At 49.7% G+C, this 24,311-nt stretch overlaps 2 protein-coding genes across 3 annotated transcripts in view; both read left to right on the forward strand.

Moving 5' to 3' along the window:
• The window catches only part of LOC125692176 (cytochrome c oxidase assembly factor 4 homolog, mitochondrial), a 73,587-nt gene that overhangs the window by 17,181 nt on the left and 32,095 nt on the right, over positions 1–24,311 (forward strand). The window lies entirely within an intron of this gene.
• RAB6A (RAB6A, member RAS oncogene family) overlaps positions 4,637–24,311 on the forward strand; it is a 58,448-nt gene continuing 38,773 nt past the window's right edge. For both annotated transcript variants that reach the window (XM_048942353.1, XM_048942364.1), the window contains exon 1: positions 4,637–4,994. In XM_048942353.1, the coding sequence (XP_048798310.1) occupies positions 4,925–4,994 (70 nt within the window). In that variant the 5' untranslated portion in view covers positions 4,637–4,924. The remainder of the gene's footprint in view (positions 4,995–24,311) is intronic.

Consider the following 24,311-nt stretch of genomic DNA (forward strand, 5'->3'; position numbering starts at 1 on the left):
GGCTGCTAGCAAACAAACAATCAACCCAAGGGTTTGAACTGTTACTTTCCACTGGTGGGAAACCAAACCCAAACCACCCCTCCTGTGTGCTGTGCTAAAAAAAATCCCCAGAGGTCTCTTCTTTCTCTCAGGTCTCCCCCAGATACTGAGAGGAGCCATGAGCAGGCTTTGCTTTAGGGGTTATTGCATGCATCCTCTTCTCCTTCATTGCAGATTTCTCCCTGTCGCACGGCAGTGTGCCCTGCAATGGCCTGCTGTGGTACGTAGCACAAATGCTGGCAGAGATGATGTTTGAGTGCTTTGCAGCCTACCAACGAGGCTGCTAATTGCCCCTGCCCTTTCTCACTCAATCCACTCTGTCGTGCTGTGCAGATGAGCAAAGTGGTCCTGGGAGAGTTGGGATAAAGCACGTGAAAGTCTCCAGTTCTTTTCTGACTTGTTTGATTGCAAAAAACAAGAAAAGCATTCCAGTTCAACTTGGAATAAAACAGCCTCTGATGTGCTCAGCTCCTGTCTTCTGCAGTGCTGCGTAGGACCTTGTGAAGTCCCTGCAGGAGTCAGTGAATGGAAGCAGATCCCTGAATTGCTTTATCTCAAAATCTCCTTTCATAGACCTGCCTCAGGCTGAAGCTCCCTGGCAGACAGAGCAAAGTGCTGCATTTGCCCATTATAAAGAGATGCTGAGACCGAACAAAGCTTTTGGACAGAGCAGTGATAAAAAGGATTGTCTTTAGCAGTCAGAGGTTTGTCTCTGGTAGAGAGCACTTGCTTTTCCTGGATCAACGGGGAGGATTTCTGAATCCATTCTGGTATACAGGCAAGGACAATATACGTGTTTGAAATGATGCTGAATTTGTCTGAGATCCCTGCTGGACTGGGTTATTCTTTCCCATCGTGTAGGAGAGCAGTTATAATGACCAGTGTCACAGTGATGTGCAAGGGAGGAAGGCTCCCAAATGCCAGGTGAAGCAGAACGAGAACTGCCTGTATTAAAACTTATTTGCATTTAGCCAACTTATTAAATGCACTTTTTTTTCCTAGGCAGTTCAAGGACTGAAAAATACACTTTAGATAAGCAATTAATCATATTGAGGGAATACAAATTAAATGATCAATAATAGAAAGCATAGAGCATTTGGTTTCCAAAGCACCTCATTGTGCACCTGGATTGTTGGTGCAGTTTCATAGAATGACAGAATGGCCTGGGTTGCAAAGGAGCTCAATGCTCATCCAGCTCCAAGCCCTGCTGTGTGCAGGTCGCCAACCAGCAGCCCAGGCTGCCCAGAGCCACATCCAGCCTGGCCTTGAATGCCTGCAGGGATGGATGGGGCATCCACAGCCTCCTTGGGCAACCTGTGCCACTGCCTCACCACCCTCTGCCTCCAAAACTTCCTCCTCAGATCCTCATATCCAACCCAAACCTCCCCTGTCTCACTTTCAAGCCATTCCCCTTGTCCTGTCACCACCCACCCTCACACACAGCCGTTCCCCCTCCTGTTTATCTGCTCCTTACAGGTATTGGAAGGATACTATTGGAGGACACTCCACCAAACACTGGAAAACAGAATTTAGGACTACAAGAGAGATTTCTTCTCATCGGCTCCAAACACCTGCAGACCAGTGAGTGCTGCTGACTGCTGGAGAAGAGGCTCTGGAGCAATCTCCCAGAATAAGAACTGGAGCAAAACCTTTGTTTCCAGGTAGAAATCTGAATCAGCAATCAGGCTGTGTTGGTCCTGGAGGTGAGGGTGCAGTGAACCCCTACAGGCAACCCTGCATAGCGTTGTTTGAACCTTGTGGACTGAATCACAGCAGATTTGCATCAATGCCAACGTGAATAAAACTTGCAAGCAGGAGCTGAGACCCCTAAAGGGCTCTGTGATTGAGCACGTCCTCCTTCCAGGCAGCCACGCTGAGATATTCATGGGAACAGCAGGTGCTGAAGCCAGCTGAAGCCCTGGGAAGCTTGGGGGTGAGTGCTTCTGAAAATCCCATTTTGTGTTTAAATCTCAGTAACCTGAATCAGAGAGAATCGGTCGGTGTGCGATTACACCGACATACAGGAGGGAGCAATGCTGCACCAGCAAGGGGGGTCCCAAAAGCAGTGTTTAAATGGGATGAAATGGGCACACGTGATGGGATGCAGCTGAGAGCCTCCTCTCTGCTGAACCTTGAGGGCAAACCAAGCAAAATGGGGCAAAATGGGCTAAAATTATCTAAAGGTCTGGCCTGCCACAAGGTGGGGTTCAGGATTTCCTCAGGCATAAGTCCCAAAGGCTCCTGTGTGTCCCCAGCAGCTGCTCCTGTAAAACTGGGGTGTGCTGCTGTAAATATGCTGTGCTGTCACAAGGAGCTCACCCTGTGCTCTCTCTAAAAGGAGTTGGAATCCAAAAGGAATCCTCCAGTTGAGGATTAGGCCTTCAGTTGTAAGGACTTCACTTTTTGTTTCCCCCCCTCCTTTGAGACCTTTGCATTTTGGCTGTCTCTAGCAAAGGCTTGTGGTCACTGTGTATATTTTTAACCTGTAATTAGAAGCCAAATTGTGCAGCCCTCCAGTCAATAAGTTGCAGTTCATTAAAAAATAATAACAACAAAGACCCAGATTTCTTTCTTTTCCTTCAAACAAAGACCTATTTCAATGAACCCAAACAAAAATGTGTTGGAATAGCACACATTTGGCAACCAACTGCCCCACACAACCCCTCTGCTGGTTGGGTTGGGCTTGTCCTGCACCACTGACCTGTGCTGACCATGAGGCTGTTTCAGAAATGTTGGTCTTTTGTCTCAGGTAAGCAGTGATAGAAGCACAGAATATTGGACAGAGAGGTTGTGGATGCCCCATGCCTGCAGGCATTCAAGGCCAGGCTGGATGTGGCTCTGGGCAGCGTGGGCTGCTGGTTGGCGACCTGCACACAGCAGGGCTTGGAGCTGGATGAGCATTGAGCTCCTCTGCAACCCAGGCCATTCTGTGATTAATATCCAGGTAAGGAGGTGCCCATAAGGTGTCCAACACAGGACACCCCAAAATCACACCATATATCTGAGAGTGTAATCCAGGTGCTTCTTGAGTAGAACAAGAGGTGATGGCCTTAAGTTGCTCCAGGAAGGGCCAGGCTGGGTATTAGGGAAAATTTCTTCTCCAAAGAGTGGTGATGCAGTGGCACAGCTGCACAGGGAGTTGGGGGGGGGGGGGAATCACCATCCCTGGGGGTGTTCAGAACCATGGGGATGTGGCACTGAGGGATGTGGGCATGGTGGGGTGGGCTGGGGTTGGGCTTGGGGATCTCAGAGGTCTTTTCCAACCTTTGTGATTGTGTGACTCTATGATGTCCCTCTGCATATCCCCACTCCCAGAGATGCCTCTTGAGATGGCTGGACTGTGTTTGCTTCTGGAGACCTGGAAACAGCAAGAATTTCCTGTATTCTGTCCGTGACCTCACACAGGGTGGGGGCTCAGGCACTGATCAGAAGCACTGAGTGGCTGCCTCGGAAATGGCCTTGGATTCTGATGGGAAGGAGAGCAAAAATAGATGTGTGAGGTTTTAAAGTCTGCTTCAGATGTGACACGCTGGAGCTGAAATGGGGGAGGACTGGGGGATTCGTGAGGCTCAGGGAGGGATGTGGAGGAAGAGGAGGGATTGGAGGAGAATCTCTTCACTTGGAGCACCATCAGTTGTTTCCAGGCCTCAAGGGGCTGAGCAGCAGTGACACTGATTTATGCAGACTTGGAGATCACCCAAAGCAATTACCTGCACAAACTGCAGAGCTTTTGGTTTTTTTCTTTTTTCCCTTCACTGAGACAGCAGCAAAAATCATAGAATCATGGGCTGATAGAATGGCCTGGGCTGCAAAGGAGCACAGCGCTCATCCAGCTCCAAGCCCCGCTGTGTGCAGGTCGCCAACCAGCAGCCCAGGCTGCCCAGAGCCACATCCAGCCTGGCCTCCAATGCCTGCAGGGATGGATGGGGCATCCACAGCCTCCTTGGGCAACCTGTGCCACTGCCTCACCACCCTCTGCCTCCAAAACTTCCTCCTCACATCCAACCCAAACTTCCCCTGGCTCACTTTCAAGCCATTCCCCTTGTCCTGTCACCACCCACCCTCACACACAGCCATTCCCCCTCCTGTTCATCCGCTCCCTTCAAGCACTGAAGGCCACCATCAGGTCTCCCCATATCCTTCTCCAAGCTGGGAAGTGCTTGGATGCCATCCCTGCTCCTCACTGCGGTGTGCACAGTTCGGCATGTGTAGAAGGCCAGGCTGGATGTGGCTCTGGGCAGCCTGGGCTGCTGGTTGGTGACCCTGCACACAGCAGGGGGTTGGAAGTGGATGAGCGCTGTGCTCCTTTGCAACCCAGGCCATTCTATGATATAAGGGAAAAGTTATTTAAGGTGTTGAGGCGTGGGATGCCCAGAGAGGCGGTGGTGCCCCTTGCCTGCAGACACTGGAGCTCAGTTGACGCGTCCGTGAGCGCTGACGGAGCTGCGCGCCGCCATCGTTCCGCTCTGAAATGGGCGCCCCACCCTAAGCCGGGCGCTAAGCTCCGCCCTCTCGCTCGGATTGGCTCTCTTCAGGGGAAGGGGCGGGGCGTGCGCGCGGCGTGACGTTCGCTGAGGGGGCGGGGCGGCGCCGCGCGTGCGCAGGGGCGGGGCGGGACCGGCGGCGGTGTGAGGCGAGGCGGCGCGGCGGACCGAGCCCGGCCCTGAGGGGAGCGGCAGCGGCAGCGGCACTACGCGATCCGTCGCCGTCCACCTCCCCGAGCCCGGCCGGGGGAGCGATCCCACGGCCCTACCCGCATCCTGAGGGGAGGAAGTAGGGCAAGGAAAAAAAAAAAAAAAAAAAAAAAAAAAAAAAGGAAAAATCGCGGATCCCAACCGCGTGGAGTAGAGCGAGAGCCAGCGAGCGGGGCGGCGGTGCCATCATCATGTCGGCGGGCGGGGACTTCGGCAACCCGCTGCGGAAATTCAAGCTGGTGTTCCTGGGAGAGCAGAGCGGTGAGTCACGGCCCAGCCCGTGCCCGCCATCCCCCAACCCTTCATCCCCCAACCGCCGCTGTGAGGGGATCCCACCCCCCCCCCCCTTCCCTTTTTCCCTTCCCGCCTCCCTGTGGTCTCTGTAGCAGAGCCGTTGCTCCCTGCCTGCCCTCTGCTACCGCTGGGTTGGGAACTGCGCGCTGCTGTGTGCCGATTTCAACCAAAAAAAAACAAAAAAAAAAAACAAAAAAGCCAAAAAAAAAAAAAACCCATCTCTAGAGGCGGCTGCTGATTCACCGGACCCCAATTGCGGCGTTTTATCTCTGGCAGGAGATGCCGCCTTCGTTCTGTGGTGTTTTCTGCACCAGCCGAGCGCTGTGAAGGAAGAGCCGCCCCAGGTGCGGGGCTGGATCCACCTTTGCTCTCAGTGATGAAACACGTCATCGTGTTTTGTTGGCTCGCTTTTCCTTCTCCTTTTTTCTTCCCCCCCCGTCTCTCTCACGTGCTCAGCCGTGCAGCCCCCAGCTCGGGGCTGGGGTTGCCGTTGGATTGCGTTGACCCTCCATTGAGTTGAATGGACCTGGAGCCTCTCCAGCCCCTCCTGTGGGCGATTTCCTTTTGTCCGCCCCATTTAAATCATCGCTTTTCTTTTTTCTTTTTTTTTTTCCTCCTCCATCTCTTCTTCCTATTAGCAAATTCAGCCTCAACTTGGGCATTTCTTTTTGGGTAAGTCAGCTGATCCATTCGCTGGGGTGCTGTTTGGCCAGCCATCTTAGGAGGTTTTTTGGTGAGGAGGGTTGTGCAGATGTGGTCTGGTCTTTTTTTCTTTATTTTTCTCAATCGTTACTTCATCCCCAGCTAATTAACAAGGAGAACTTCAAGCTGTAGCTGTGCGTTTGCTTGTTTTACTGTATTTCTGACTTTAATTATGCTTCTGTGGGAGCTGCCAATGCAGACCTTAAATCTCAGCAGCTCTTCGTTCACATGTGGATTTCCCATCTCTCTATTCAAACAGATGTTTTCAGATACCTTCTTCCCCCCCCCCTTTAGCTAATCATTTGTGTCTCTACAAGGCCTTAAATAATGGCCCAAAACGTGGGGAAACGTGTATTTAATAACTATAAAAACCCAGCCCTGCTGCTGTGACCAGCTTGCAGATGCCTTGGGGCTTTAAGGAAGCACTCAGAGCTGCTGGCAGCTGTGCTGAGCCTCCGACCTGCCTTTGTCTCAGCTGCTGAGCGATGACTCCGTGGCTGCGCTGCGCCCAGGTGGCTCTGTGTGCAGTGGGGAAATGGCTTTTTGTGTTTTGGGGTTCAGTCCCTACAGATGCTGCTGTCATTGTGGGTTTCTGTGTATTTTTTTATACTGGCTGAAGCATGAGTAGCTCATGAACCCGCCGTAGGGGACCTGCTTTAGCAGGGGGTTGGGCTGGGTGATCTCCAGAGGTCCCTTCCTACCCCTGCAGTTCTGTGATTCTCCCATTACATGCAGCTCCTGGAAGAATAAATGTCCTAATAATGGTCTTCGTTAGCGTGGCAGTAATACAGAAGCATCTCTCATCCTGCAAAGGGAGTTCCAGTGGGTTTTACATCCGTGTGTCTCCCTTCGCCATTTTCCCTTTTGAAGGTTAAGGAGAAATATCTTTATGTGTATTTCCAACAGCACGTTTTACAAATGGGAATATCTCTTTCCACAACTGTTGAAGTGGATTATTGCCTTTGCTTCCTGTTTAGCTGAAAGGTTTCCTGCCCTGCTGGAAGGCCGTAATCAAAGATCTTCTCTTGCTGCTTGTGGGGATGCTGGATGCTTCTCTTTCATTTACATTCAGGGGCTTCACTATGGCAAATGAGGTGTTACCAAGGGCTGCGATGCAGCAGTAGCTGGCTGAGCAGCCACAGCGAGCTAAGATCAGCCCGTCAGTGCTGACTGCATGCAGTCTCTTCAATAAATAAGTATGTTTTGGTTAAGAAACCCCTAATGAGTTCATTGCTGTGCGTGTTTTGCAGCCCCGAGGTGCAATTGTGTGGCCAGCGATTGCCACGTAAGACCTGGGAGTGATTGGAGATGCTTTATTTGCATCTGAAACTGAGGTTGCTGTGGATGCAGTCAGGTTTCTGCTGCTGTCCTCAGCCATATTGTGGTAGCTCTGCTCCGTGTGACTGCAGCGATTCTTCCTGCTAGTGCTGCTTGCTGCCAGCTGCAGATTCTCTATGCTAAGATGCTGGTAGGTTTTTAAAGCCCTTTCTCCCCTCGCTCCCCAGTTTCCAAAGCCTTTCCATTGCCCGTGGTTTCTTCCACCCCCTTCCCTTGGTGCTTTCATTGTGGCAGCTCCTCGAGCAATGACACCCTGCTGCGGCTCCGTGCAATGGCAGAAGGTCACTGGCAGCTCCTTCCAGGATTTACTGCAAGTCATTGCCTCTCCATGGCAGTGGTTGCGCTCAGCTCCGTGTGGATCCATCACCAGCCTGCAATTTAATCCCTGTCCAGCTCAAAGAAGCTTCTCTTTCCTTCTCCGTCTCGTTTTGTTCCCCAACTTGTAGTACAAGGATGCGGCGTTAGGTAGCCAGCAAGAAGGCAGCTTCACCAGCACTCGCCTTAATTGAATTACTTTTCTCAATGATCAGAGATTATGGAGTTTAGTACTTTTAAATATGCTAATCTTTGCTGAAAAAGCAGAGAGCTGTGTGCTGGGGGATTAGATAAAGCTATTGTATGAAAAAAGAAAAATGCTCTGCTTCCTGCTGCCTTTGATCTTGTTTTATCAGGTGGCTTTCATCAGTCCTCATGCCTCGAGTCGAAGAAATTCAGATTTCTGGGTCACATCAGTTAGAGCATACGTCACCTGTGCTAGGGTGGTTCACAGTAAATATGGTATCTGATCAAACAGACCAGCTTTGGTTCTGTCTGGCAGGTGGACGTGTCTGCTTATGCCCATTTTTGAGAGCAGATTGGAATGCTGGGGCACTGTCACAAAGATTCGTCCATCATGTGGCTTTGTGGTGCAGCTTTTATTGCAAGCAAGTCTGAAGAGCACAAATACAGGTAGCAAAATGAGTCCCCGTTGTCTCTTAATGCATTGCACGAGATCTAAGAAAAATATAAAAAGTAAATTAAAAGCAATTAGCCCTGCTTATCAGGAACCAAGGTGTTAATGCTGACGATGCTGCTAAGTGCTATGTAATAACTTGCAGACTGTAACAGCTTAGAGACCACTAAATAAAGAGCTGTGATGGCGTTGGGCTGGATGCTGCTGGACGTGCTGTCGTGGGATCATAGAAGCAGAGGGTTGGAAAAGCCTTCCAAGACCTTCCAGTCCAACCATCTAATGAGGTGACTGGAGGGCAGGGGGTGGTTTGTGAGTGAGGGGCTGGCCTGGCACTGACCAGTCTGTGTAGGCTGCCATCCCTCTGCAGCATCAAATCCTCTTCTTGAGGAGCACTCAGCTTTGAAGCTTCCAAGAGCTGTTGTTCATTCTGCTCCTCTTGATTTCCTGGTGCCTTGGTTTTCTTGCGGCCGTGTCTTCAGATGCTTGGTTTTCTGTTGGCACCTATGAAATAGAGCAGCCCTTCCAACAGTGCCTGCAAGGAGCATGGCAGGCGTGGAGAGCAGGCCTGGAATTGGCTGTGGTGCCAGTTCTCATGGAGCCTCTGGTTCCTGTCTGTCTGTGGAAGCCTCTGGAGGAGCTGGATTTCTCTTCCAAGGAAGAACAGCTGCATGTCTGTGCTTTGGTCTGTTTTTCTATCTGCATCTGAGAAACAGTGAGCCTGCAAGTTGAATCTCCTTATCTCCTCACTATAAGATAACGGATTTTTATCTGGCAGACGATTTGGGGAGGTCTGGCACGAGGTGCAGGCTCTGCAAAACTGATGTGTAAGGCTCAAGTGATGCTAACAGAGGAGCAAAGAGGGAGGACCTGAGCTGAGGCCAGCTGCCCTGGGGAGGTCTAAGAATTAGGAAGTGCCAGTGCTTGCTGCTCTCAGTCATTCTTACAGGCTTCCCCAGTCTATAGAAGTCCACCTTCCTCGTCTCTCTATGCAGATGTAGCACAGGCTGAGTTCAGTTGGGCAGAGGCATTTGTTACATCAAGGACCTGTTGCATGTGCTGCTCATTTAGCAAAACAACCAACAGCAAACCAAACGGGTTCTCAGTGGTTTGAAACATGGCTCAGAAGAAATCGTTGTGCTGCCTTGACGTGAATGCCGTACTGTGACAGCCTCTGGATCTCTCCTGTTGAGTCCTGCAGCCTGCAGGAAATGGCTCCTTGTGGCAGGCAGCTGTTTCTCAGAGGCTGTGGCAGCTCTCCTGCATCCCTTCTGGGTTGCAACACAAAACTGAAGTCATTGCTGCTGATGCTATCAAAATATTATGAGTTTGATACGTTGGTATCACTTATGGAAGCAGTCTAAACAAAGCAGTGCCTCAGTAAATAAGCAGCATTCACAACAGGGATGATAAAAGTAGAAAAATTGGGGGTTATGGTATATTTTATTTTATTTCTTTACTGAGCTTACACAAAGTTGAAAAGCTGAATGGCTTTCTGTTGGGTATGTGGACCTGTTTGGAATGCTGCTGAGCCCTGGAGCAATGTCCTTGCTGGGGCTGCCTCCTGTTGGCTCTCAAGTTAGGAAGGAAAACCTTATTCAGCTGGAGGGCTCAATTGTGGCATTTGTTTAACTTGACTTTATAGAATGAGAGTGTAACTTTTCCTTGTTCCCAGTTAGCGTGCTCCTTCTGCTGGCTGACTGTTACACCACTGTGAGATGTCAGTGTGTTGGCTGCCTCTGCTCTGCTGTGTGCTTTGAGAAGTCCTCTCTGACCCCCGGCACGCCTGGTGGGATGCTGTCTGCTTCAGTTAGTGCACTACTAATAGCCTGAGGTTGGAGTTCTTGAAGTGTTTTTTTACAAAGCCAAAGGCAAATCCTGAAGGCTTGACAGTGATGAGAACCAGCTGCAATGAGGATGTGCTCAGTGGTCCTTCCTTCTCTTCGGGCATTTTTTGGCCACGTTGGAAGCTTTTCTGTCAGTCCCTTCACTGAGACCAGTGGCAATGCCAGTGCTGTGCAGCCACCAAGTCCAGTGGTGTCTTTGGAGGTGTTTCCTGTGTGGCTGTGGCTGCCTTCCCAGAATCCCAGAACGGCTTGGGATGGAAGGGAGCTCAAGGATCACGAAGCTCCAACCCCCCACCAATGCAGGGCCACCAACCTCCCCATCTCACAGCAGCCCAGGCTGCCCAGGGCCCCATCCAACCTGGCCTCCAACACCTCCAGGGATGGACGGGGCATCACAGCCTCTCTGGGCAGCTGTTCCAGCACCTCACCTCTCTCTCAGTAAAGAACTCACTTGCAGGCACCTGGTAGAATACAGGTGGATGCTGATGCATGTTTCTTTATTCAGCACCCGTTGTAGTTGCTTCCATTTTATTACAGAGAGATGGGACATACTGGAAGCATTTCCGTGACTTGACTTGGTGCCAGTATCCCTGGAGATGCCACTCAGTTATTCTGGGATCTGCAGGCTCGTAGTGTTCTCTCATCTAGACATGTGTAGGTGTCATCAACACACAGCATTAAGGCTTTGCTTTAAATGTGAAGCATATTTGCCTGGAACTGAAAGGCTCTGGAAGAAATAGTGGAGCAGCTGTGGTGAGCAGTTAGCTATTTTGTCTTTAGATGTGGCCAGAACTGGCTGCATCAGGGTGGGTTGGTGTTGTGTTTGGGGATCTTGGAGGTTTTTTCCAACCTGAATGATTCCATGAACTTGGCATGCCTCGTGGTGGCCCTGTTTGTTGTAGGAGAGTTGGTCTAGATGCCCCCCAGAGGTCCCTTCCAATTCTAAGGGTTCTATGATTCTTTGAGAGACCTTTGGTCCCATGAACTTCTTTCTCTACAGTTGGATCTGCTTCCTTCATAGAATCACAGAACGGTTGGGTTGGAAGGGAGCTCAAGGATCATGGAGCTCCAACCCCCCACCACAGGCAGGGCCACCAACCTCTGCCTGCAGGTAAACCTGCTAAGGGTGAAACGTTCTTAACTTTCACTGGATGCGTCTTCCATCTCCAGTTGTTACTCCTTAAACCTTTGTACTGTGAACGTTTGAGACTGTATCCATGAGTGCTTTTTATCCTGCTGAGTGATGTTATTCAGTCATTTGCTTCTGGGAGAGCAATCAGCAATTACTGCAGCAAACAAACCCCGCTCCACCATTCCTGTAATTAATGCAGAGGTCCGTTTATTCCATTTCTCTAAATGCTTCCTGTTACGCTTCCTGTACTTACCTCTCTCTAGGTTTGAGTTACAGCCAATTCATTTTCTTAATGCTCTTGATACGTGCAACGCAAAGGGAAGGGAAATTAAATCTAGGATAGATGGGCAGCGAAAAGGAGAGGGGCCCCCAAAGGGTGAATTTTCCCTGGCGTGGCTCCAAGCAGCGTGTGGTGCAGGACTGACAGTATTGCTGTGAGTTGTGTCTCTGCCAAGGGGCCGAATAGCTGCTGCTGCAGCTGGGGAGAGTGATTTTGTGTCATGGGCTGAGAGTGGGGCCCTGCAGAGACCCTGAGGCTGTCTGCAGAGAAGTGGGCAGGCAGCGCTGCGTTAACCTCACTGCTGAGGTTTCCTTGCAGCTTGTAGGGCTGGGCACTTTGCTTGTGTTAAAGAAGGTATTGTCTTCTCTGGGAGTAGGAAGTACATATTGATGACTGACTCAGTCCTCTTCTGCCAGCAGTGGCCATGAGAAACCCTGCTTGGTGGGGTGGGAGGGATTTCATTTACAGCCTGACGGTGGGATGTGAGTTAGATGGGTGATTGAATCATCCAGGAGATGTCTGAGGTGGCAGAGGAAATGGAGGGACCAAAATTCCTTGGAAGTATTGCCAGCAGGAGTGGAGCGTGCAGACAGAGATCGATGCGTTTCGGTGGGAGCAGCATGAGCTCAGAGCCAGCAGAGAGGGCATTCAATTAGAAATGCAGGTAAGTGGAGAACGTTTTCTTTTGTAAAAGCAGCTGAAGCTGCAGGTAATGTTTCCTGATGGATGCAGGCAGCATTGTGAAGGGAGGTGAAGGAGGCTTAACTTTCATGTGTAGCAGTATTAATTGGCAGCGGAATACTGTGCTGCATTATCTCCTCTTTCAAAGCAAGTTCTGACCTCGTCTTGACTTTGCTAGGCAGGAGTAGGCAGCTCCTCATGCTGGAGTTCCTCCACCTTTCGTCTTTGTTGCTTATGTTACCTGATGTGTTTTCTTCTGGTTGTAAATGGATGCATCTGCTCCTGAAGCAGTTGCTGAGTGTTGTGTCCTTGGCTCGCTCAAAATGGCTGAACATCTCTTCACGTCTGCATCAAAGCTGGAGTGGCTGCACTGAAGCGGAGCTTCTCGTGCTTGCTTGGATAAAGCTATAGGAGAACCTCTCAGCGTGGCAGGTGAGAGCAGCAAGAGGCTCAACTTCAAATGGCTGAGGAAAGTTGGAGTTTGGCGTGTCATCTGGAGGAAATCCTGAGCTGTTTGGCCTTTCCTGCTGTCCTCAGAGTGCCTTACAGCAAAGCCTTGGCATGCTGGGTCTCTTCCAGCCCCTTTTCCAGCCTCAGCTCAACTTTTTGTCGTACCTTCTCAGCTCCTCCTTTCTTGCCAGTTCTTTGTTACCCAATTCATACTTACGTTTCTAACTGTTCGGTTCTCCCAAATTCCTTATTTTTTCTCTCTGATTTAGACTTCTTAAAAAATTTTGGGGGGCTAAGCAGCCATTGGAGTGACTGTTATCTGTGCAGCTAACTATGCAACTGTACTACTTTGCCACTGCAGTTTTAGTTGCCTTTGAACTGAACTCAGTGTGATTTGGAGGAGGAAATAGGGATTCCCTCCCAGGGAGAGGGAGGTGATCATCCCCTCCATTGGCTCTTGTGAGGCCCCATCTACAGCGCTGCATCCAGGCCTGAGGCCCCCAGCACAGGAAGGACACGGAGCTCTTGGAGCAGGTCCAGAGGAGGCACTGAGATGAGCAGAGGGCTGGAGCAGCTCTGCTGTGAGGAAAGGTTGAGGGAACTGGGCTTGTTTGGCTTGGAGGAAAGAAGGCTGCAGGGAGACCTCATGGTGGCCTTCAGTGCTTGAAGGGAGCGGATAAACAGGAGGGGGAACGGCTGTGTGTGAGGGTGGGTGGTGACAGGACAAGGGGAATGGCTTGAAAGTGAGCCAGGGGAGGTTTGGGTTGGATGTGAGGAGGAAGTTTTGGAGGCAGAGGGTGGTGAGGCAGTGGCACAGGTTGCCCAAGGAGGCTGTGGATGCCCCATCCATCCCTGCAGGCATTGGAGGCCAGGCTGGATGTGGCTCTGGGCAGCCTGGGCTGCTGGTTGGCGACCTGCACACAGCAGGGCTTGGAGCTGGATGAGCATTGAGCTCCTTTGCAGCCCAGGCCATTCTGTGATGTGACTTTCCTGTAGCTGCATAGCAGCAGGCAGGTGGGAAAGGCTGCATCCCATCACCTTTAGCACCTTTTTTGGATGCTGTAGCATAATGGCAGTCCTGAAAAAAAGCTTTCCTGACTGAAACTATCCCAGTGTTGTAATCATCTGCTGGTTTGTGCTTAAAAATTGTTTTCCTCTTTCTCCATTCAAGACTGGTTCCATCTGTTTATTTATGTCTGCAGGCTCCTGGAAGTGTTGAAGCAAGTAATTTACTGTTAATACAGTTGTGGCCTTAGGAATTCTGCAGTTTTACTTAATGTTACACAAAGGATTTTTCTTCTGTGAAATACAGCTGAGTTTTCCATCATTAAACTGCAGAACATGTAGTAAATTTGAGAAGAGCCTTGTGCTGATTATTAGCATGTTCCCTACAGTAAGGCCTGACCACTAGAGAAGAATTTCCCTATGGAATTGTGTGGTCGGTATTTTAAATGTTCATTGCAGACGGTGCAGGACTTGCACTGCTAAGGGTGAGTCAAGGATTCGAGAGCCACCTTTGAATGCTTAATTTCAGGTTCAGTCAATTCTCACCTTTTGGAAGATGGGGCAGTGAAGAAGTGCCCTGCGTGAAGTGTTTTCAAGGGATTCCAGGGCAGCTCTGTGCTCTCTCATTGATCTGATGCTTCCCCAGCACTCGCCTGGAACGCCTGACTGGAGAATCTGCTTTTACATTGGATCTGCCAGCTGCTTTGTTCTCAGCAGATGATTCCCCACTGCCACCCCAGAATTGCTCTGGTTGGAAAAGGCCTTGAAGATCATCAAGTCTAGCCACAACCCAACCATACTATTGCCCAGGGAGGTTGTGGATGCCCCGTCCTTGGTTCAAGGCCAGGTTGGACGGGGTCCTGGGCAACCTGATCTAAATGTGCATGTTTGGTGGCCCTGCCAGGCAGGGGGGTTGGAACTGCATGATCCTTGAGGTCCCTTCCAACCCGGGGGATTCTGTGATTCTGTGATACTACCATAACTCTAACAACCCACCACTAAACCATGGCCGTGAGCACCACATCCAGGTGGCTTTTGAACACATCTGGGGATGGTGACTCAACCACGTCCCTGGGCAGCCTGTTTTAGTGCTTAACAACCCTTCCTACCAAAAGCTTCCTCCTGATACTCAACCTAAACCTTCCCTGGTGCAACTTGAGGCCATTTCCTCTCATCCCATCAGCAACAGAGTCTTTATGTGAAGCAATTTATCATTATTGTTGCTTGAAAAGTACTGCAGGAGGAGAATATTTGTCTTCTCTAAAGGAGTGGTGATGCAATGGCACAGCTGCCCAGGGAGTGCAGAGGTCTGACCATCCCTGGGGTTGTTCCAGAGCCGTGGGGATGTGGCACTGAGGGATGTGGGCATGGTGGGGATGGGCTGTGGTTGTGTTTGGGGACCTTGGTGGTCTTTTCCAACCTGAGTGGTTGTATGGTACGGATTGTATGGAGAGCAGAGCTGGGAAGGAGAAACAGGTAGTGTGGCTTCTTAAGGTGTGCTGCTGTGGAGTTGGGTTTCTGTTGGTAGAAAAGTAAGTCGTGGAGTGGTTTTAGTGCTGAAAAGCAGGATCCTGTGCAGCTCTTGCACAGCATGTTGGTAAGCTTGCTGCAATCTATTCTGGTGTCCTCTCTTTTTCCCCTGTGCTGCTGTGGCATTGCGTCATACAGGCGAAGCATCTTGTTGTGCAGAAGATGCTGTCCATCCCCAGCTATTTTTGCACCAGTCCCCAGGTGTTCTCCACATCCATCCTTGTCAGCTTGCATCAGCAAACGCTGCCTGGATCCTCGCTGTGCTTTGTGGTGAGCTGTGCTTAATGAAAGTGCACATAATGTTCTCTGCGTTTTTTTTCCCCTATGAGCTGCTTCCCTTAGAAGCCAGGCTGCATTGACCTTAAATCAGGACCACTTGAAGACTTTGCTTGAGCTTTGTTCTGAAGAAATACTCACCTGCATTCACTTTCTGCAGGATGAATTTGAAAGAAGAGTACTGGTGGAAGGGATGAGCAAAGGTCACGTCTGAGTTCCTCCAGAGTTGTCCAGGAGCTGTGGGTTTGGGGATGAGATGGAGCCACTGAGGAGGAAGCGATGGGAGCTTGTTTTGTTAGCTGTTCTCCTTCCTTCCTTCAGAGAAAAGTTCATAGAAACATAAAATAGCCTGGATTGCAAAGGAGCACAGCGCTCATCCAGCTCCAAGCCCTGCTGTGTGCAGGTCGCCAACCAGCAGCCCAGGCTGCCCAGAGCCACATCCAGCCTGGCCTTGAATGCCTGCAGGGATGGATGGGGCATCCACAGCCTCCTTGGGCAACCTGTGCCACTGCCTCACCACCCTCTGCCTCCAAAACTTCCTCCTCACATCCAACCCAAACCTCCCCTGGCTCACTTTAAAACCATTCCCTTTGAGCCCATATCTCCTTGTCCTGAGTTGCTGCAGTGAAAGGGCAGAATTTTCTTCGGGTCAGCACAGGGTAGTCATGAGGGGAGGGAGCCACAGAAGGAACTGTTTTCTTTTCCAGGTGGACATTGGTGCAGCACGTCCATTAGGTAAAAAGTTGAGGGTGAAAAGTGACATTAGTGAGCTCTAACACATTAGTATGTCACCTGAAATTTCTCCAATTCGTTGCTCCAAAGCCCAGGAAGCCTTTTTGGTTTGTGTTACATCTTTTTCAAGGGTGAAACATTTAGGAAGGTAGGGCTAATTTCCCTTAAGCATTCCTTTCAGCATGGGGTGCAGGAGCTGTGGAAAGCCTCGTGTGCTGCATACTGGGATGTGATTACATGGTAACAGGACAAGGGTGGAAACTGTACTCTGTGTCCTCAGCTAGGAGGGAAATTGGAAGCTAAACATTTGAAGTGGACTCGGACTGCATGCTTTGTAGCCATGATTTCTCTGTCACACTTCCTGTTGACATGAATAGCTTTTGGCAGGATGGTGGTGTCCATCCGGGTTTGCTTGCCTTGCAGCTGGGCTGAAGGAGCTCTGCCTGCATTGGGAAGCAAAGGATTTACTAAGAAAAGATCCAGCTGTGCTCAGGCATAGTAGACATACGGTGTCAGGGAGCTGTGCCCCTGAGGAGCTGAAATGAAACTCGGTAGGCTGAAGGGCAAGAGTAGATAATGCTCAAACACCAGATGTAGTGATGACAGATGTCCTAAGGATGTGTTTGTAGTGACCTGCAGAGAGCAGGGTTTTATTAGGAAGGCATCACATGGAGGTAAAGGGGCTGAAGCAGACTGCCAGCCATTGGATGATTGGAAGGGAAAATTCAGGTTGAAGATGCACGTTTAGCTGCCTTTCTTTGCAGAAGTGTAACTTCTTCCCTGTGTTTCCCCACCAGGGCAGGGAGACCCAGCTGGGCAGTGCCTGGGGGGTTCCAATTATCCCTATCACAGCAGCAAATCTGGTTCCTTAGAGAGAAGATGATGGGAACACAACAGTGTTTTGTTAAATGCAAAGTTAAGAGTTAGCTGCGTTGCTGTAGAGCCCTTCTGTGGATGGCAGAGGATGGAGATGGGTTCATTCTGAGGGTGACCGTAGGGCAGTGAGGTGTGGGGAAGAGGGCAGCGTTGGGTTGGAGCATATAGGAGCTCCAAAAGAAAGGTGTGCAAAATGTTAAGGGGCTCCTGGATTGCTGCAACAACCAAGCTGATGATTGAGGGAGTGCTTTTGTTTGGCTTCTGTATGTTAAGCAATATGTATAATGTATGAGGTAATCCTGCAGCGTAAAAAGCGAATCTGCAATGCATTGAATTCTTCCAGCTATTCGAGAGTAAATTATTAGAGCCTTTTCAGTAAGACTTTATGGGAATTAATAATTCAGGCAGTTCTTTGAGCTGACAGAGATAATACTCTCCAGGTCTGTGCTCCTCGATTACAGGCTTTACTGAGATGCTCTCCAGTTGGCTCTGAGAATTTCTGGTGGATGTCTTGAGTAGGGAAGAGGTGAGTATTGGCTTTGTGTCACAGGGAGCTGAAACACCTCGAGGAAGGGTGGCGAAGGCTGGATAGGTTTGAAATGGACTAAAAAACGAAAATGAGATCCTGTTCTGACTGGATTTGGAGCAGAGAAATGCAGTGTCAATGCTCGATAATTGCAGTGCACTCCTCGAGGTGCATTGGGCAGCTATAGTGTAATACAGGCAGTGAGGATGGGGCTCAACAGGAGTGTTGGGTGGTGTCTTGTTAAGATCAGGCTCCATTTATGCTCTGTATTTCAGGGCAAAGCGCAGTGAAAATCTCAAGGTCTCATGCTCTAGCCTTATACCCTTCTGGTAGAGCTTTCCTGACTGCCCCTGTGGCACAGCTGGTTGTAAGATTAAAATAGGCTTCCTGTAAAGCTGCTGCAGAACCATCCCTGCATCTTTGCTAGCATGGATGCCAGTGCTACAATGGGAGCTGTGGGCGACCAGCTGGGATGAGAACTCATGTCAACACAGATGAAACTCACCCCTACTTACCTGCAGCTGCACTAGGAGTAGCATTACAGTGCTGATGTGTCAGGAGATTTCCCACCACACCTGCACTTTGTGGCTTAAAACAATTCCTTGAAGTCTGTGTGTCCTTCCAGGCAGTGCTCTCTGATCTCCTTTCTTGGTGGAGATGTGTTGTCCTTAAGCATGCATAATTCAGGCTTCTTTCTTGATGAACTGTTCTAGCTCTTCCTCTACAAATACAACATATCCCAAAAAGTGGGATCTTTCTGTTTTACCTTATGAGGTTCTGCCTAACTGTGGAGTCCTTTGGAGTAAGCAAAGCAAATGAGTAATCTGTTGTTAACTAAACTGAACCCAAGGGTCTTGTAAGCTGGGTTAGAGCCTTTACCTAATAGATACTGCTTTTTGCTAATTTGATTCATAGAATCCCAGAATGGCCAGGAATGAAGGGAGCTCAAGGATCACGAAGCTCCAACCCCCCACCAATGCAGGGCCGCCAACCTCCCCAGCTCACAGCAGCCCAGGCTGCCCAGGGCCCCATCCAACCTGGCCTCCAACACCTCCACGGATGGACGGGGCATCACAGCCTCTCTGGGCAGCTGTTCCAGCACCTCACCACTCTCTCTCTAAACAACTTCCCCCTGACATCCAACCTCCAGCTGCCCTCCCTCAACTCCAAACCATTTCCCCTTGTCCTGCTGCCATCTCCCCTTTCACAGAGCTGACTCCCTCCTGTCTGCAGGCTCCCTTCAGGCACTGCAGGCTGCACTGAGGTCACCCCGCAGCTTCTCTTCTCCATGCTGAACAAGCCCAGCTCCCTCAGCCTGTCTTTGTAGGGAGGTGCTGCAGCCCTCTGCTCATCTTTGTGGCTCCTCTGGACCCTCTCCAACAGCTCCCTGTCTTTCTTGTGCTGGGGGCTCCAGCCCTGGACGCAGTGCTGCAGATGGGGCCTCACAAGAGCAGAGCAGAGAGGGACAATCACCTCCCTGTCCCTGCTGGCCACCCGTCTTCTGATGGAGCCCAGGATCCCATTTGCTTTCTGAGCTGCAGGAGCACTGCTGGCTCATGTTGAGTTTTTCATCCACCAGGACCCCCAGGTCCTTCTCTGCAGGGCTGCTCTCAAGCTGTTCCAGCACCTCACCACTCTCTCTCTGAAGAACTTCTCCCTGACATCCAACCTCAATCTGCCCTCCTTCAACTTCAGTCCATTCCTTGTACAGTGAGATCGATTTCTTGGAAGTTCCTCTGCACTGTGCCTTACTGCAGAGGTAACAAAATGGGTAATTTAGCAAGAGAATGTCACCAGGGTTCTGAAGAATCCAGAGGAATGTTTCTCATACTAGATGTCATATTAGCCTCTTAATGTTAGCTTATCCTATTTAAGCACAATTATTTTTTAAAGTCATTGAGGATTTATACACAGATTCTTGCATAAACTGGCTGCGAGCATTGTGTTGGAAACAAATACTTTATTAAAGGTATTTAAGCTAGAAATGCACAATTATCTTTTGGTTTTCTGCCTCCTGTTTTCAAAATGTTTCTGTGGCAATTAGTGTCTTGTATAATTGGTTGTGTCTGGACATCTGCTTGCAGGGCATGTCTTCTCTTGCTGCTTTCCTACTGCTCCTTAGGACATATGAAGTGATAGAAGAGCACATGTTGTCTTTTTCCTTGTATTCATAGAATGACAGAATGGCCTGGGTTGCAAAGGAGCTCAATGTTCATCCAGCTCCAAGCCCTGCTGTGTGCAGGTCGCCAACCAGCAGCCCAGGCTGCCCAGAGCCACATCCAGCCTGGCCTTGAATGCCTGCAGGGATGGATGGGGCATCCACAGCCTCCTTGGGCAACCTGTGCCACTGCCTCACCACCCTCTGCCTCCAAAACTTCCTCCTCACATCCAACCCAAACCTCCCCTGGCTCACTTTCAAACCATTCCCCCTTGCTAATTTGCTTTACTAATATGCAAATGCTTGTGCTGAAATGAGAATAAAAAATGGTCCACTCCAGGAGAAGTGAATGAAGAGACCAGCTGCCCCTGAAGCTGACTGATTCTTGTGCAGTGGGTTGAAGTTCCAAAGAAATATTTATTTTCACTCTTCACGTGCTCATTCCAAAGCCAAGTGTAACAGTGCAAGAGGGAAAGAACGGTGCTGGCTGTGATCCTGTGCAAGTAGGAAGCATGCAGAGCGTTTCTCTGAAGCAGGGAGGGCCGTTCTTATCGCAGCCCTTGCATGAACCTGGTGCTGGGGAGCAGCCCCTGCCTCCTGCCCTTCCTGCTGGAGCTCCTCGAGGAGCTGATAGCACTTCCCATGGAGCGTCTGCCTGCCGTGCCTTAATTACTTTTGGTCTGTGGATGGAGCATTTGACATCTTCAGAGTATTCGAAAGCAGATAATTAGGTATTTAAAACACTGGGATGTAAAAATTGGATCTTAGGATTAATTACTTCTGGTCTCCTTGTGGATTTTTTGCTCAGTGCTGCACTTGTTTTTAATAAGGTGTCTGAATGATGGAGCCTGCGTGGCAAAAAATGCTTCCCAAAGTGGATTTATCTCCATGGCCTTTAGCTGCCAATGTATATAATGTGAATATTAAGCTCTCCCTGCATGACTATAAAAAAAATAACTTAAACATTGGGCTCTTAAACTTGATGGGTTCCAATTTTAGCGTAAATGCAACTTGATCCTTAAAGCAATTGAAACAGGAATTACGACAGCTAATAAATAAGCATGCTGTTAAATGGAGAGGCAGGATAAATATGAAACAGCCCACCATCCCCAGGCTGGGGATGGCACTGCTTTCCTATGGCTCTGGTGAAGGTGGAAGTGCTGCAGTGTTCAGTATGGGATGCACAGCCCAGGATGAGTTTGGTGCATGGCCTCCCAGGGCTCTTTTTGGAATGCTTTGACCCAAGGGCAAACGTTTGTGGTAAAGATGAGGCTTAAACACGTTCAGCATTTATGCTGATGGTTTTTTGCACTGTAAAAATGCACATAAATTGGAAGTGAAATTCTTACTGAAATTTGATGTAATGATAATGTGTAGAAGTGGAAATAAAGCAAGTAGAAATTGTCTGTAGGCTGTGATACGAGCAAGAGCCAGATTGTTTGCTTTGCTTGTGCTCAGAGCACCTTATGAAACGTTAATGTAACTGCATTTATGCCTGGACTGGAGGTGTAAGGGCACGCTGACTCTCAAACCACTTAATTTCTCTGAATTTATCCCAGTGTGCTCACAGCAAAGCTGTGGTTCTCATCACTGACTGAGCTGGGACAAAGTGAAGGGAATAGGGATGTGCTGAAACTTCAACCCAAACAGCTCAATCCAGAACCATCAGTGGGCAGTTTTGTCCTCATGAATGGAGTTGCACCACATCACAGAATTGTAGGGGTTGGAAGGGATCTCCAGAGATCATCGAGTCCAACCCCCTGACATCTATTCAGTGCTCTATTTCTGAGCTGTGCAGACTCTCATCCTTGAGCTCAGGAAAGGCTTTTCAGCTCAACTGTGGCAGGAGTGCTGATAGCCGCACTGTGCCTCCTTCCCTCAAGTCGAGAAGATGGAAGTTGGCAATATTTAGTGCTGCTTAACAAATCACTGACACTGAGGGATGCGGTCAGCAGGCATGGTGGGGTTGGGTTATGTTTGGGGATCCTCATTGCAGCCTTCCAGGACCTAAAGGGAGCCTGCAGACAGGAGGGGAGAAACTCTTGGAAAGGGGAGATGATAGCAGGACAAGGGGAAATGGTTTGGAGTTGAGGGAGGGCAGCTGGAGGTTGGATGTCAGGGGGAAGTTGTTTAGAGAGAGAGTGGTGAGGTGCTGGAACAGCTGCCCAGAGAGGCTGTGATGCCCCGTCCATCCGTGGAGGTGTTGGAGGCCAGGTTGGATGGGGCCCTGGGCAGCCTGGGCTGCTGTGAGATGGGGAGGATGGTGGCCCTGCATTGGTGGGGGGTTGGAGCTTCGTGATCCTTGAGCTCCCTTCCAACCCAATCATTCTGTGAAATCCAAGAGACACATGGAGGTCTCAAGGCTGCATCCTGTGCTCCATATCACACTGACCTCAGAGATGGACACATCAGGGATCCCTGTGAGCACAGGAATGCAAATGGAATCCCTGGTGGAGTGATTTGAGAGAAATCTGCTTGGGCAGGAACAAACAGTTCCTTTCTCTTCCCTAAGAGCCTGAGTGACACCAATTTGCCTGAAGCTACAGCCGTCAGAAATTTGTACAGGAAAATTACTTTCATTCCTGACTTTAGTTTGTGGTGTGAGAAGCAGATGAAGGTACAGGGCTGCCTTTCATAGAGAGCCACCACAGCTTTCGTTAAGAAGCCATCTCTGTATTATGAGGGCAGATGTAAGGGTCAGCATTATCAGAGATATGCAAAGGGTCAACGTTCTCCATGGAAAACCTCCACTTCTTTATCACAGTCATTCAAGGTACTTCAAAAATTATCCTAGAGTGTAACTATTCTTGTCTTCCCTCTTGTATATGGACAGTTATGCCATAGATGAGTTTAAAGCCAACCAGGGAATCCCAGAATGGTTGGGTTGGAAGGGAGCTCAAGGATCACGAAGCTCCAACCCCCACCAATGCAGGGCCACCCACCTCCCCATCTCACAGCAGCCCAGGCTGCCCAGGGCCCCATCCAACCTGGCCTCCAACACCTCCAGGGATGGACGGGGCATCACAGCCTCTCTGGGCAGCTGTTCCAGCACCTCACCACTCTCTCTAAACAACTTCCCCCTGACATCCAACCTCAATCTGCTCTCCTTTGTTGGTTGCTTTGTGGTTTTCTGACACTGAGCTGATAGTTGTGGATAGTTGTGCACCACTTGAGTGGTTGTTGTCGTCTTATCTTAAATTTGCTCTTCCTCTGCTGTCTGTCAGTCGTTTGAATGAAACCACATCGACCGCAGCGATTTGCATGTGCAGCTCTGTTAACCACACTTCTGGTCTTGCTTGGTCATTTGCATATGGTATGCATGAAGTATGCATGTAAACATCTTAGCACTTTTGTTAAGGCCTATACAAGCCTCTGAGACTTTTCCCACTGATAATGGCTCCTAGCTCTGCTAGATTTTGACTCCTGCACCAGCGTAAAGGCCGTCAATCATCCAGACATGGGCAGCATCCTCCTTCAAACCTCCATCACTTTGGGTTGTATTTCAGTTTAGGTCACGGCTCCGTTCACATTCTGTCTCTTGGAAGCTGCCTGCAGGACACATGGCTCAGGAGCCAGCAGGGTGTAAAGCCCCTTGGTGCAGGGTGGTGGCAGATTTCAAGATGTAGATGTGAGCAAGAATCATGGAATGATAGAATGGCCTGGGTTGCAAAGGAGCTCAGTGCTCATCCAGCTCCAAGCCCTGCTGTGTGCAGGTCGCCAACCAGCCGCCCAGGCTGCCCAGAGCCACATCCAGCCTGGCCTGGAATGCCTGCAGGGATGGGGCTGAGGAGCTCCTGCTTACAGCCCTTTGGCTTTGGAGTTCAGTGTGATAGAAACCCCGTGTTTACAAGGAAGATGAGTGCAAGCCTAATGATGTTCTCTTACAAAAAGCAAGGTAAAACTGCCCCCAGATCATGGTATATGCTGGTATGTACGCATAGGGCTGTGCTGCATGGATTCTCCTCATCCTGTAGCAAGGAGCTGGCTCTTGTTTGTCTTCTGTGGTGAACAAAAGAGCTGTTGTGGGAAGGTTTCACAGGGTGCAACTTAATTGTGTGAAAAGAAATAAATAAAGCACAGCTGTGGTTGGCAAACGGGTTGGCTGTGAGATGGAAGCAGGGCACAGACCCATGGGCACTGCTTCATTTCGGCGTGGCTGAGACCAAACAAACAGAACAAGATTTTTCATTGTGCTCTTTCATATGTTTCCCATTTTGGGAGGAAAAGTAAAGCTAATTACCAACAAAATAACACGAGTTAATGAGGCCGTTTATCACCGTGTATTTTTGTCACTGGGACAAGACAAGCTGTGTATCCCAGGGGAAATCTTGCCCACCCATTAATAATCAGAGCTGTGCTGTTTTATCAGCTATGCCAGTGCTTATTAAGATTTACTTAGTGGAAAAGAATAACGAGTTGAAATCGTTAAAAATGTGGTTAGTCTCCAAAAAGCTTGGGTTGGTCTGTGTGACTCCTTTGGGCCTTGAAATACAGGGGGGGTTTGCCCAACATTTTTGCTGCTTCTGCTGCAGATCAGTGCTGCGTGTCCTGATAAACCATTTCTATGATGGAAGGAAGGGATGCCATTCAGAGGGACCTCAACAGGCTTGAAAGGTGGGCCTGGGTGAATCTAATGAGGTTCAACACAGCAAAGTGCAGAGTTTTGCACTTGGGCTGAAGGAATTCCAGGCATTTATACAGACTGGAAGGAGCAGCCCTTGAGAGCAGCCCTGCAGAGAAGGACCTGGGGATCCTGGTGGATGAAAAACTGAACATGAGCCAGCAGTGCTCCTGCAGCTCAG

The sequence above is a fragment of the Lagopus muta genome, chromosome 1, assembly GCF_023343835.1.
Source record: "Lagopus muta isolate bLagMut1 chromosome 1, bLagMut1 primary, whole genome shotgun sequence".
Lineage (NCBI taxonomy): Eukaryota > Metazoa > Chordata > Aves > Galliformes > Phasianidae > Lagopus > Lagopus muta.